We start from the raw sequence: 14,978 nt of genomic DNA on the forward strand, positions 1-14,978 counted from the left end.
AGTTGACTGTGCAAAGACAATATTACCCTCAACAACAATTTGTAGACGGAAATAACTAAAAAAAAAATTAAAATTGTTGGCGCGAAAAGCACAAACCCTATTTTTTGACAATTTTATCCTTGTCAATCCCAAAAATTTACAATATCATAGGTAAAGATTATAACTATTTCATTTTCAAGTTTTTAATTTTATCTTTTTTGTAGAAACTTTAAGAAAATATCAATAATTTAAAGAGGATTTTTAAAATTTTTAATTTTATCTTTCTTGTAGGAACTTTAAGAAAATATCAATAATTTAAAGAGGGTAAAATAGCCAACAATTTTAATTTTTTTTTAGTTATTTCCGTCTACAAATTATTGTTAAGGGTAATATTGTCTTTGCACAGTCAACTAACGGTCAATGTTAAAATTAATTGACGGTAGAGGGTTTTTTACAAATAAATCAATTTTCACCATCTACTTTCAACAAGCCCAAACCTCAGGGGAGGTTTTTAAAAATTACCCGTGTTAAAAATAACAGTTTTTGGGGGGTAGATTGAAGTTTTCATATTTTTAGGATGAATTTAAGTATGTCAATTTAATAACGAGATGGGTGAAATTTACCCTAATAATAATAATAAATGATAATGATGCTTTCTTTTTGTATTTATATTTTTCATTTAAAGGGGCATTTTGGAAATATTAAAATGTTAATGGTGGTAGAATAGGAACTTCAAGAAATGTGATATTGATTCCTACCCCCCGAGAATCAATCTCCCATTCTTCATTCCCAATTTCAGGTGGGCCCTGCAATTTCGATTCCTGCCTCCATTTTGTGAAGTAAATACCGTCAATGACTTTGATTCCAAATTCTGATTCTCCAATTCAGGAAATAAATGCACCCTAAAGGTAAAAAAAATAATTGCAATGGAACTTAATCGAAATCCAACCTTATCTTTTTTTTTTCTTGGTTCATTATCTAATTTTTTTTTTTAATTTGGTTTAGCTTAGTTCTACAAAAACCAAACTAAAGATAATTGTTGCCAGCTTTAGTTTGTAGAAATATTTTAAGGGTACGATTATTTGAACCCATGATATTCCTCTCGACACCCATTTAATTTTAATTGTTAAAAATTGCATATTAAAAAAATTTCAGAATTACCTTAACTCATTTCCTCTCTCAACTTCAAGATTTGTATTTTCTCTCTCTAGTATCATATTAAGCAATTTGAAATTAATTTTATTTAGTTGTTGCTCATTGATCCTTTTGTTTTCTTGGTAAACCAAACTATATTTCTTTCTTTCTATTACCAATTTTTTTTCCTTTTGTTCATCTTTGAATTGTTACAATAAATACTAAAACCAAAGAAAAATTTAAAATTTTTATCGATGGTGAAAATTTATTGGCATTCATTCTCTAATGGTGGGTTTTGTTTCTATGAGTTTGTGATAGCTTTTGTGAAACCGATTTTGAAAATTTGAGAACTAAGCATCAATGTTTATTTGCAATTGAAAGAAAAACATTTAAAGTGCCTAATTCTAAATTAAAGAATTTTCAGAGAAAAAGAAATATGATTAATTAAGTAATTTCATCAAAAGTTATTCTGAAAATAAAACTCGTTCCTGTAAAAAAAAATTAATTTAAAAAGAAGGTTTAAAAAGAAAATTGATTGGTTCAAATATCCTCACCCATATTTAAATTTTGCGATTGGCTATTTGCATGCTAATAATTACTTTGAAGATTCTAATTTTAATTTAAAACTTATTAAAAAAATACACATCATGTGAATTATTATTAAAGATGATTTATTATAAATCAATATTACATAATTACTTTGAACACTCATATAGCACACTCATCATTCAATGTATAATTTTCATGCCTTAAACCCTAAAATTTATATTTTTAAAATTTTAATCAACACTTAGATGACAATGAGGAAATCAATTCAATATTTTAATAAAAAATGACTATAAAGTATGTATGATAGTTTTATTTTTTAGAAAATAAAATAAAAAGTACTATAAGATTGCCATTATTTTTTTTAACCCTTCTTCTTTTTCGACTTGTTCTTTTCTCCTTCTTTTTTCTTTTTTATAGTATTTATAATTTATTTGCTATTATTATGTTCTCATTACAAGATATTTTAGTTGAAAATCCAATATTGAATAGAAATAAAAAAAATTAAAATTTTGTTAAATAATTTATTTTCACTTGCTTTATTATATAGTGCAAATATATGTTAAATCTCTTTAAAATTACATGTGCTAAATAGTTTTATTGTTGTTTTAAATAAATAAAGTTAACTAATTTAAATAATTTGAGTGATTTTTCTTTTAAATTTTAAAACAAGTATAAAGAAAAAGTTAATTTTTTAAAATTAATAGAGTGCAAATAGATGCATCCTTATTTAAATATTGCATATCTTTCTACGATGGTGTTTATTTAGTGGTGTGGCTTTCAAGACACTGAAGGGATGTTACCAGCACAACTCACGTTGTGTTCACAAGGGCCTAACCCGAACCCATTAGAAATGAGAATTGGCCCAATGTGAAAGATTATTTACAGGGGAAAAAAAAACCCAAGTACAAATCACACTCTTATCGCCGGTGAAGGGATCTGAAGTCTAAACGACGCGTTGACAGAACAAATGAAATGAGTGAGGATTGAGGAGTCGTCTTTGTCTTCGAATCGAACTGATTGGGGGTGTGTGTGAAGTTGTGAAGCAGAAAAATTCTTTGATGAAATCTAAATCAATGGCGTACAGAAGGAGGCAGCAGGAGAAGGGATTATTTTCAACAACAAGAAAGACATTAGAAGATGATGAAGAGGATGATGACTCGAGTTCAAATTCAAATTCATCTTCTTCTCGGTTAGCTGCCAAAGCCATAAGAGCTTCATCTGCTCATAGAGATTCATCTCTCTCCTCTGCTTACAACCGCACCACCAGTTCTTCTTCTCCTTCTTCTCCATCTCCACTTCAGGTAAAGTGATGAATCCCTTTTATCTGCTCTGTTGCTTATCTATATTGGCCAATTATACATTTTAATATTTTAACTGGGTCTTTGTATTGGGGGTGGTGGTCTTATCAATATAGGATTCCAAGCCTTATGAGTACACATCAATGAAAAGTTTAAATGAATCCAAACATGGGTTTTGGAGTAATCTTGCTAGAAAAGCTAAAGCTGTTATCTTGGATGAGGATGATGATGGTGATGGTGATGTGCCCCAACAACAGCAGCTGCCTCAAAATGCAACACATCACAATCACATGCCTAGGACTGACTCAAGACCCAAGGTGAGAAAGAGATTTCATTTCAGCTATGACATTGTTTAGAGTATGTTTGACATTAATATGCGGTATTATATTTCTGATTCACACTGGCAGTTCCGTGATCAATACCAATCAAATGACACCCATCAAAAATCAGAAGGTCCTGCCTTACAGAAGGGATTTGATGCGATTACATCTTCAATAAGTTATATCGGTAATGCTGTTGAGGTGAGCTTTTGCCAAATATTCTTTATTCCATTATATACCTTGGCTACTACAAGTTGTATTGGTAATGCTTTTCATCTATGATCTTCTTCCGTATGTGCAAAGTTTTATACTAGTGTGTAGATGTATATCTCTCCTTTAATTTATGACTTTTGTGTTTTGCCTTTTTAGGGGGGCCTTACTATTGTGGAAAACCGAACGTCAGGCATCATTCAAGAAACTCGTAAGCATATCCGCAAGAAGCCTGGCATTTCTGCCACACAGAACCAGGGGATTAAACAACCTCATGTACAGGCCCAAGTCCAACCCTCTGTGCAAAATGATCAAGAACTTCAATTGAAGGCATCTCGCGACGTAAGGTGGCAACTGTATGTCACTGGTTCATGTGATAGAAATATATTGCATGTTTGGGTTGCCCAGCCTTGTCATAATACTACCACTTGTGGTGTGTTTTGTATTTGGTGTGCCTCTCTGAATTACAGTATGCAGCACTTGCTGTGAGCAAAGCCTTGAATGGCTCTAAGATTTCAAACTAGATTGAGTTTAGTCATTGGCTTTTTTCATAGTTAAGATGCATGTTCCATCCAGTAGTCTATTTTAGGTATTGATGTCTAAAAGAAAATTTAGTGGAAACACAAATGGAGGCGGGACCAGAAAAGAAGGGGTTTTTCGGGGCTTAAGGTGGCTGAAGTATTTTAGGAACCAAAACATATCATTTATTATTTTTCATTTTCAATGTAATTGCTAATGTTTCTAGATGATGTGCGTGATTGCTTTCTGGTTGTGCAATAGGTTGCAATGGCAATGGCTGCTAAGGCGAAGCTTCTTCTTCGGGAGTTGAAAACTGTGAAAGCAGATTTAGCTTTTGCTAAAGAGCGATGTGCTCAGCTGGAGGAAGAAAATAAAATCCTTCGGGAGAGTCGTCAAAGGGGGGATAACCCAGAAGATGATGATTTGGTAACCTATTCTCTTTTTCTACTTTCCTTTCTCTTCTGTTGAGTCTATCTGTATGGTGATGTGTATCTGTTTTATTTAGTTAGTTTTGTCAATGGTAGATTTTAACAGATATTACTTTCTTAAAAGTGAAAATCTGAATGATGAGTCTTGCTGATCCGTTTGTTCTTACTTTGTCACTTTTTACTTTTAAGTGCCATTATTTGGATAGAAATACAAGTTCTTAATTTACAGTATTTGATTTATAAGTGCATCTGTCTAGTATATTTATGATATCTTACTTGGCTACTATGAACCAGAAAAGGAAGGGCAAATATTTGTATTACACTACTGGCTATGAGTCTTTCAATCTGCTGCCACAGTCAGTTCAGTGGTTTTTTGAACTGATGCATAATGGATTCATGTTTTTGTAGTTGTTAATGTGTTTGTCCATCTGCCTGTACATGTTTAGTTTGTAGAGTGTGTTTGTGTCTGAGATATTTAGTAATGAGGTACAACCAAGGTATAAGCTGTTGCTGTTACGCACTTAATTATTACTTATATCAATGGCATCAGGATTTTCAGGTCAGTAGTCGAGAGATGAATTTGTTGTTTGGCAAATCTTAAGTGGATCAGCTATTGCTGGTAGTTTATTGTATTTTTCTAAGATTGAATTAAAATGATCTCAATGCACTGAAGAATCTAAAACTGATGTCTGCGTTTGTCCATCAGATACGGCTTCAACTAGAAACACTTTTAGCAGAGAAGGCTCGATTGGCGCATGAGAACTCAGTGTACGCACGTGAGAATCGCTTCTTAAGGGAGGTTGTTGAGTATCACCAGCTCACCATGCAGGATGTTGTGTATTTGAATGAGGGTACTGAGGAAGTTACTGAAGTTTACCCAATTAAGGTTGTATCAAATCCAGAGTCTGTACCTGGGCCACCATTTTCAACCTCCTCACTGCCCCATCATACAAGTGTGCAAGTGACTCATGATGGCTTGCCTCGCCCTTCACCACCACCAGAGGTTGCCCAAACTGCTAGCGCACCAAGCTCTGTGTCCCCACTATCAAGCCAAAGGATGTGACGACACACATTATATCTGTTTGAATTGTATTGCCCTGTACCAATTCTTGTCACCAGAGGTTAGAAATTGTAACAGTATATATCCATGTTCTTATATTTATTTATTCCTTGGTATCAGTTGTTCCCCTTGTATGGGCGATTAGATATTGATATATCCTTGATTATGTATTTTAAGACTTCACTATACTCATTTGTTGAACTCAAAAGTCAGAATGTTGCTGTGATAATTTCCCCTCCGGAGCTCATTTTTGGCTTTCATACAATAGTTCAAACAAAATTGATCCCTCACTTATCTTCAAATGTTAGATTTGTGAGATTTGTGTGATTCTAACTTTTCAATAGACATGTGAATCCATGTGGCCATTGGAATTGGATATTGGCATGGTACATCTGTGACATTGATACTCAAGATAATTCAATTATTTGTTTTTGTTATGTGATGAGGTGACGCCTGGAATTCTTGTGCAACAAACATGAACTAGGGATGGATCCAAAAAAATGTGTTGTGCTAATCAGTTAGAATTTATTTATGGTCAGCTAGTAAACCTTTTTAGGTGGTACAATATTTTTTTGGTTTTTGAAATTGTTCTTTATGACAATATGAAGTCTACTATGAGTCTAGATATTTATACATGTAGTATATGTAATATTGTGTTTTGCTCACATTATAGTGATTAAGGAACTTGTAACCCGCATCACTTTGGAAGATGATGATTTGAGATCACCAAAATTTTCCTAATTTTTTTTGTATCTTTTCTGCTAATTGGGTCAATTATCAATTTATCACAATGTTTATCATTTCTTGGTATGCGACAGACAAAAAATATCTATTGTTAATTTACATAAGAACTCTGGACAGCTATTATTTAATTTCATGTTTAGATAGATATTTATTTGATTATTTCCCCACAAAATAGCTCATTGATTTTACATAAGAACAGAAGAAGGTCCAAGACTCCCAAGAGAACAAGATGGTGTCGTGTTTGAACTTGCGATTCAATGGATCGTCGAGGCATGATGGCTCAATGTTTTGGTTTGTGACATGACATAAAGGCATAGATAATTAATTTAATTGTTTTAAATTATTACAATTTTTTTTTTCAAATTCAACCATGCGCTTAATATTAGTGGTAAACTGTCAAATTAAGAAAATTTTGGTAACTGAAGAAATTAATATATGGCAGGCTGCGCCGCGTCCGGGGGTGTTAATTTTTACATTGACCGTTAGTTGATTATGCAAAAATAATATTGCCTTTAATAACAGTTTGTATACTGACATAACTAAAAAAAAAACTGAAATTGTTGGCGCGAAAAACACAAACCCTATTTTTTAACAATTTTATCCCTGTCAATTTCAAAGATTTACAATATTATAGGTAAGAATTATGACTATTTTATCCTTTTAAAATTATTGATATTTCCTTAAAGTTCCTATAAAAAAGATAAAATTAAAAATTTGAAAAAAAATAAAGAAGGTGTTGCATTATGACCGTTACAAACCAACAATCATATTGCAAGTCTCCTGCTATTTATAAGATTGTAAAGCAATTTAAAACCTTATGCACAGCACACAAAAACAATTTATACTTCTCAACATGTCATTCTTCTTCCCTTATACTCTAAATGTTGTCATTCTTCACAACATTTCTCATCATCATCACATATAACACACAGTATTTCTCATCATCATCACATATAACACACATGCAAAAGCTAGATTTAATAATTTTTTTTTCAAATGAAACCATCCAGCACTAGTACAATAGCAGCAGTATGAGTTCTGGCCACTCTATACAACCTTCACACAACAGGCAATAAATACATTCATTTTTTCCATTTTTACAATTGATAACCCAGCAAGCACCACCAAGCTACTTGTATTTGGCATGATTACATAAAGACAATGGATTAAACTGTACTGCATGAGATCGAATTAATTTTCGAGCCATACATCATTGAAAATATATTTTTGTTAGCTTTCCAATGAATTTTACTAATCTAAATTTGGAGCTATCTACAGTAAGTTATGATCAGTTAAGTGCAGACTGTTCAGTTTTGAGAAGAATTTCTTACATTAATCAAGTGAGCAGAATTTATGTGCAGAAGGGGCATCTTTGGGAATTAAACTGTACTGCATGAGATCGAATTAATTTTCGAGCCATACATCATTGGAAAGATATTTCTGTTAGCTTTCCAATGAATTTTACTAATCTAAATTTTGAGCTATCTACGGTAAGCTATGATCAATTAAGTGCAGACTGTTCAGTTTTGAGAAGAATTTCTTACATTAATCAAGTGAGCAGAATTTCTGTGCAGAAGGGTAATCTTTGGGAATTAAACTGTACTGCATGAGATCGAATTAATTTTCGAGCCATACATCATTGGAAAGATATTTCTGTTAGCTTTCCAATGAATTTTATTAATCTAAATTTGGAGCTATCTACAGTACGTTATGATCAGTTAAGTGCAGACGGTTCAGTTTTAAGTAGAATTTCTTACATTAATCAAGTGTCCAGTGTCAAATAGCTTGGCTCTTATTATTCCTTCCACTAACATTAAACCAAAAGCCAATTCTCCTATAAGCTGTAAACTCTAAGGCTTAACCATTGTAAGTCCACGACCATATGCAGCAAATGTTATATATAAATCAAACAAATTTTGCCTTGTTTTACTGCCATTACAGAGCCAAATTTTTCTAATTTCAATTCTAATTGTACCTAAGCCATGTATATAAATCACAATATCTTTTTGAGTTATCTACAAATAAAAAGTAGATAAGAGCGTGTTTTCAAACAACTCACCTCTGATTCGCTTCGACATAGATGTTCGTGCTTATGGGTCGCCGGCGAAACTCACTGCGATACATCATGGACTAGTGGTTCGTGCTTGTGGTTTGTACTGCTGCTCGTTGCCACTGTAAGCTGCTGCTCATCAATTCGGTAATCCTCTGTGATGATCAGAAATCGTCTTTGTATCCAGGATTTTATATGATGATGGTGGTGGTCATATTTGTTTTTGCTTTCGTTTTTTGTTTTTAGTTTTTAAGATTATTAAAAAAAACGATAGCAAAGAGATGCATTGTTTGAAACGAAACCAAACTTCTTTTTGCAAGTTTGGTTTTTATTTGTGTCAGAATATTAGTAATTGAAAATGACTAGCTACTGTTCTCAAGGCAACGAAAGTTGCCAAAAGATTTGTTTTATTGCGAAATGTCAACAATGCCCACAACAACCCAAACGGCAACCAAACAGAGCAAAAACGTAGGGGGTTTTTTTACAAATAAACGGATTCTCGTCATCTAATTGCAACAAGCCCAAACCTCAGGGGAGGTTTTTAAAAATTACCCATATAAAGCTTTGCCTGACACAACGCTATGGTCACTTGAATAATATGTTGTGCCAATTCTAGTAATACAACGGTAAATGGCCCGTTAGGGGTGGGCAAATTGGGTTGATCGGGTTGGATGAAAATTCATCCAAACTCAACCCGAACTTATAACCTAACCCGATAATTCGGATTGGGTTATAAGTTTGAGTTGAGTTCGTATCAGATCGGATGTGGGTTAGATGCGGTTCGGGTTAGATTTGAATCAATTTGGATTATTCGGGTCTACTCGGGTCGGGTACAATTCAACAATACATAATTACCTATTATTAACAACCACCAAATACCAATTAAACATTAATCTTTCACACATAATATATAATATACATCTATAGCATCACTGTCAAAGGCTCAAAGCTTCGAATGGGTGTTGTCGGGTTTGAATAGACCCTGAATCGGATTGGGTGATAGTGGAGGATTAGAGATATGGAGGTGGCGCAACATATCTGGTACTTCGTAGCAGTAGATCGGCAGATTGGGTACTTCGTAGCAGTAGATTGGCCTCGGTTGGCGTCGAATCTTGGCAGTTACTGCGTTTGGCATTGGATCTCGGCTTCAGTTGGCGTTAGCTTTGATTGTGTGTGTGTTTGTGTTTCATTTATTTAGGGGAGGCTGGGGGTTGGCTATCGGCAGTGGGCTGCGAGCGAGGGAGGCTGTGGGTGGTGGGTGAGTGGCCGTGTATGTGGGCTGTTGCCGCTGCCGTGCTGCGTGTGCTGTTGTTAATGTGTTATTTGTGTGTGTTTGTAATCCTTTGTGTGTGTGTGTGCCCTTTGTGTGTAGTTGCAATCGTTTATGTGTGTGTGCCCGACTTGTGTTTGACTTGTGTTTGTGTGTATTGTGTATGTATTGTGAAATGTAAATATGTTGTTTGTGTGTGACGTGTGTGTTTAGATTTAGATTTTTTTTTTAAAGCAACCCGATCGGGTTTCACCATTTTCATCCGATCGGGTTTCTTTTACAACCTGATCTGATCCGAATCCGAAATGTTTTGGGTCGGATCGGATCGGATCAGGTCGGGTATTTTGCCCACCCCTATGGCCCGTTTGGCATTGCTTTTAAGGCTAAAAAATGACTTTGTAAATTTAAAAGTTAATTTTAGTCTTTGATATAGAAATTAAAAGCCACTTCTATTAAAATCAATCCTTCTCAAAGAAGGAAGGATTAACTTTTCAAATATAATTTTGAGAATCAGTTTTATTATTTAACACAATTTCAAAAATATCCTTACAGTTATTACCTAAATCCAAAATTATCCTATTCAAATTAGAAACAAAATCATTATTGCATTAAATTTTTATTATAATTTTTTTATAATTCACGCATTCATTTACCCTATTTCTTCTTCATATTTTTCATTCCATCAAAAGTTATCTCCATTACACTTACAGTGCGTTTTCTTCCCGGATTGGGGAATCAGAATGATTGACACGTTTACTTCGCAAAAATGAAGCAGGAATCAGAATCAAATTAGTGGGGCCCATAACTATTTGGAAATGGGGAATGGGAGATTGATTCCCATGGGGGGAGGTGGGAATCAATCTCCCATTCCCGGGACTTCCCATTTTACCCCCACTCCGATTCAAATATTCCTAAACTACCGTCATTTAAGTAAAAAATATAAATACCGAAAATTAAAAAAAAAAAAGCAAAATCCCTTGAACCCGTGAGCCGTGACCCGTGTTCTCCTCTTCGAAGCTGAATCGCCAGCCGTCGGTTCTGAGATCACACGTCGTTGCCGTTGGTTCTGAGATCGTCGTCGCAGCTGGTTTGTCGTTGGATCTTAAATTGCCAGCTCGTGTTTGTTGGTCTCGTCGTGGGTGTGGGCTCTGTCGTTGCCGGTTTTGATTCCGTTCGTTGGTCTCGACTTTCCCGCCCGTTCACCGCCGACCGAAAGCTTCCAGTCACCATTACCGCCCGTTCGTTGGTTTTGATTCCGTTCGTTGCCATTTGTTGATTTTGGATCACACAAATTTTGTAATAATAATAATAAAATTAATTAATTAATAAATAATAACAACAACAACAACAACAATAATAATAATATTATTATGATTCATTATTAATTATAATAAATCAATAATAAAAATATATAATTAATAATAGTAGTATATATCAATAAAAAATATTATAACTGTTGTTATTATTATTAGTTTAATATTATTTTTATTAACAATAAAAAATTAATAATTATTATTAATTTTTAACAAAGACCAATAATATATTACTATAAATTATTATTTTTTATAATTAATGTTTTATTATGAATAATAATATTTTATTAATTTTATTATTATTATTATTATCCTTATAATAATATTATATTAATTTATTAATTTTATTAATTTATTTTATCATTATAAGCAACAAGGGGTATTTTAGTAATTTGAAACAGTTCATTCTGATTCCAGCATAAAGTAAACACATTAATGGGAATGAAATTCATTTCGATTCCGATTCCAACAGCTTGAGTAAACAACTTATTCTGATTCCTGTTTTCCATTCCGATTCCAACTCATTCCGATTCCAACCCATTTCCAATCCGGGAAATAAACACACTATTATTATTATTTTGTGCCCCAAAAGTATGCAATAAGATAACAATTTTTTAATTTCATAAAATTTATTCATTATTTACTTGAGCATACATTATTACTTTATTAGCCCTTATTTATAAAGTATCTGATTTATGTATTAGGCATGTGATGCCAATACTAGAGATATAAATCACATGTCTTTGATAAATAAGAGAAAATGACAAACACACCCTCAACGTTTAGACAAAAAGACAAAAACCCTCCTAACGTTTCAAAAAAGACATTTGCACCCACATTCACTAACGAAAACAATTACTTTTAACGGAAATAGTAATTTTAACATATAATTACCGTTATACCCTTCTAGCACATAAAAAAATACTTGTTAATTGTCTAATTTGTCTATATATTGTGAATAAAATTACAAATATACCCTCATTGCCCAATTCCTCTATTTAAATTTTTGTCAAATTCTCTCTTCAAGCCAAATAAATTTAATCCATTATCAATTTTTATGCCTATTGGATAAGTTATTTAATACAATTAAGATAAGATTTTTGTAATTATTATTGTAACCAGCCTTTTTTTTATTTTATTGATTATACAAGTGTAAATGATTAACATGTAGAGAATTGTTATTCTTATGGTATTAATAACTAATTTTCTTTATTTTTATTTTTGAGTAATTGATTAAATTTATTTGGCTTGAAGAGAGAATTTGATAAAAATTTTAATAGAGGAATTTGGCTATGAGAGTATATTTATAATTTTATTAACAATATATGGATAAATTGGACAATTAACAATTATTTTTTTATGTGCTAGAAGGGTATAACAGTAATTATATATTAAAATTACTATTTCCATTAAAAGTAACTGTTTTCATTAATGAATGAGGATGTAAATGTCTTTTTTGAAACGTTAGGGGGGTTCTTGTCCCTTTGTCTAAATGTTGGGGGTGTGCTTGTCTTTTTCCCTATAAATAAAAGATTATTCACAACTATTAATGAATGGGCATTTCATTATATAAGGCTGAAACTATTCTACTTCTATTGTGAGTTATTTTATCTTGATTACTGAAGTTGAGATTTCAAGTAGAATTAACATATGTATATGTGATATGCATATTAAACTAGACTATAGTGAATTACTGAATTATTATCTAGTTTAACAAATTTCATTGATCATAATTTACATAAGCTTTAATAAGCTTAATCAACCTTAGTCCTGAATGGATAATGAACTTGCATTCATATATTATATCTTTTGAGTTATCCCGGAGTGAGATACACATAAATGGTCGAAAACCTTGATAGCTTAGAAATGTAATTTCATTGATCATGGGAACATATACTTACAAGATAGAATCTATACTAATGATGCTTATTTAAATTTCTTGTGGTAACTTGATCATTTAAATATGTGGCCACAATTTATTTCGTAAATTATTTATTGAATAATAATATTTATTTGTAAATTTATTTACAAATATAAATATATTGAAAGTGATCATTTGAATAAATAGTAAATCAAGGGTAAATATGTGATTTACAAAGGCACAACATTCATCATGAGCCTATCTTTAATTATGAGCATTAGATAGAGGGTTTATTAAGTGGTTATTATTAGTCAAAGACGAAGGCTAAAATTAATTAAAAGGAGTTTTACTTAATTGAGCTTTTATTTAATTACATGGGTTACTAAAGTACAATTTGGGTTTTAGTGAAATAGCCTGGAGTTAACTTGGTAATTTTGACATGTGATGAGATGTTTAGGCTTTTAATATTAAGTTGGATGTAGAAAGCCCATGAGTCTGTAGTCCCAATGTTAACTCAATTCATGGTCAAACTTGACTCTAGTAAGTGCTTATATAATAGAGAGGAAAGTAGAAGAGAGAAAATATTTTTCTTATAAGTTTTTCTTGAAAAAGAAAAAAGACACAATTCTAAGGTTTTCATCTCCAGCACAAAAGTAACATTCTTTACACGCCTACTCATGTGAGGGAGACTATTGAGGATAACAGAAGAGATTGTAAGCTTCTTCGACAGTTCTTCACTACGAAATTAACGTACTTCTCCAGTCCTATACATGTATAAATAATAAAGAAAAAGTTCTTGGCTTTCGCTGATTTTATTAAATAGAAAATTTATTTTTCTAAGATATGATTTACCAACACTCTCTTGCGACCACCATAGAAGCAATATCACCATCAAACATATGTGTTTCGTTACCCTTTAATTAACTTTCGTTTATTTCTAAAAATTCCATGCGCAAATCAATAGTTTCATGTATATGGGCTATGGGTGTTTTTTATTGTTAGTTTTAGGCCATCTATTAATACTTTTCAATAATATTATTGAATATTGTATGTCACTTTTTTACCATGTATTATGTCTGCCTTTCATTTTCCTTTTTGTTCGTCATAATTTTTAAAGTAATGTTTGTGTTGAAATATACTTACAATAATGTAGATGGGCAAAAATAAGAAAATTATCAATCAAACTTAAACTAGAGATGACCAACGGGTTAGGCGGCATGTGGCACAGCACGGGCACAACACATGTCCGTAGAGCACAGCATGACACGAGCACATTTTGGTGGGACACATGGCACGACACAACATACACATAGACTAGGCTGAGATTAGAATTTTAGGCATGCAATCTTTAAAAGCATAGCATAATTAGAGATTGGCTAAAGCATGGCACGTGAAAGGCTCGCAATAAGCATGACTCACTTTTTAATGAAAATGAATTTAAAATTTTATGATTTTACAAATAACTTGAAATTGAATATTTTTAATTTATGTTTTTAATTCGCACAAGTTTTTTAAACTCATTTAATTCTTAATTTCCCAAAAAAACTCTAATTGATTTATATTTATAATTTATTAAATGAATAATTGATATTATGATTTTAATAAATAAATTATAAATATCATGGTTTTATAAATATGTATTAGTGTTATTATGGACATAATATATGACTCTATGTAAGTTTAAGTTAACAATTAAATTAATCCTTAAGAAAAATTCATTATTATTGTTGTTGTTATTGTTGTTGTTGTTAAGTATTAAAAAGGAATTCTAATACAATAGGGTCCAGTTTAGTAATTAATATTCTCTTACTATTATTAGTTGATTATTATTGAATATGGACTTAAGTTTTGAATTTTTGATTCTATTGAATTTGACTAAAGGAATATAGACCTACTAAGTTTGAAAAAAGTATGGTATGTCCTCTTAAAAAAATTAAACAAAAAAAAAAGTTTTTGTACTTTTGTCTTAGGCATGACATGGCCCACGATATGGCACGAAGCACATGGTGGGCCCGGCATGGCACGGGCACGAATAAGAGCACGCATGAGCCTTCCTATTTGCCAGCCCGACTCGTTGGCCATCTCTAACTGAAATTGAAACTAATAATGTATCACTAGGTAAAACTATTTAGGACAATGAAACTACTTTTGTAAAACTTGTGCATCGTAGAGGTAAAGGAAGTACATCGCCCTTGGACTCATTTCACTAAATTAGGATGGAAAAATTCAGTCAAAAATAAATT

At 32.2% G+C, this 14,978-nt stretch overlaps 1 protein-coding gene across 1 annotated transcript; it reads left to right on the top strand.

The window, feature by feature from the left end:
• Window positions 1–2,553: 2,553 nt before the first annotated feature.
• LOC102625651 (uncharacterized) lies at window positions 2,554–5,842 on the top strand. Its single transcript, XM_006464902.4, has 6 exons — window positions 2,554–2,963; window positions 3,077–3,277; window positions 3,368–3,481; window positions 3,650–3,832; window positions 4,271–4,435; window positions 5,144–5,842. Exons 1-6 carry the CDS (start codon window positions 2,721–2,723, stop codon window positions 5,498–5,500), a joined length of 1,263 nt encoding a protein of 420 aa, XP_006464965.1. The 5' UTR covers window positions 2,554–2,720; the 3' UTR covers window positions 5,501–5,842.
• The last annotated feature ends 9,136 nt before the right edge of the window (window positions 5,843–14,978 follow it).

Source organism: Citrus sinensis, chromosome 7 (genome assembly GCF_022201045.2).
Source record: "Citrus sinensis cultivar Valencia sweet orange chromosome 7, DVS_A1.0, whole genome shotgun sequence".
In the NCBI taxonomy this organism is placed as follows: Eukaryota; Viridiplantae; Streptophyta; class Magnoliopsida; order Sapindales; family Rutaceae; genus Citrus; species Citrus sinensis.

Bases quoted from the DNA above. Each gene is read 5' to 3' on its own strand.
- LOC102625651 (XM_006464902.4), top strand. From the start codon at position 2,721: ATGAAATCTAAATCAATGGCGTACAGAAGGAGGCAGCAGGAGAAGGGA. The intron at 3,482-3,649 runs GTGAGCTTTTGC...TTGCCTTTTTAG, and splicing joins ATATCGGTAATGCTGTTGAG to GGGGGCCTTACTATTGTGGA. The intron at 4,436-5,143 runs GTAACCTATTCT...TTTGTCCATCAG, and splicing joins ACCCAGAAGATGATGATTTG to ATACGGCTTCAACTAGAAAC.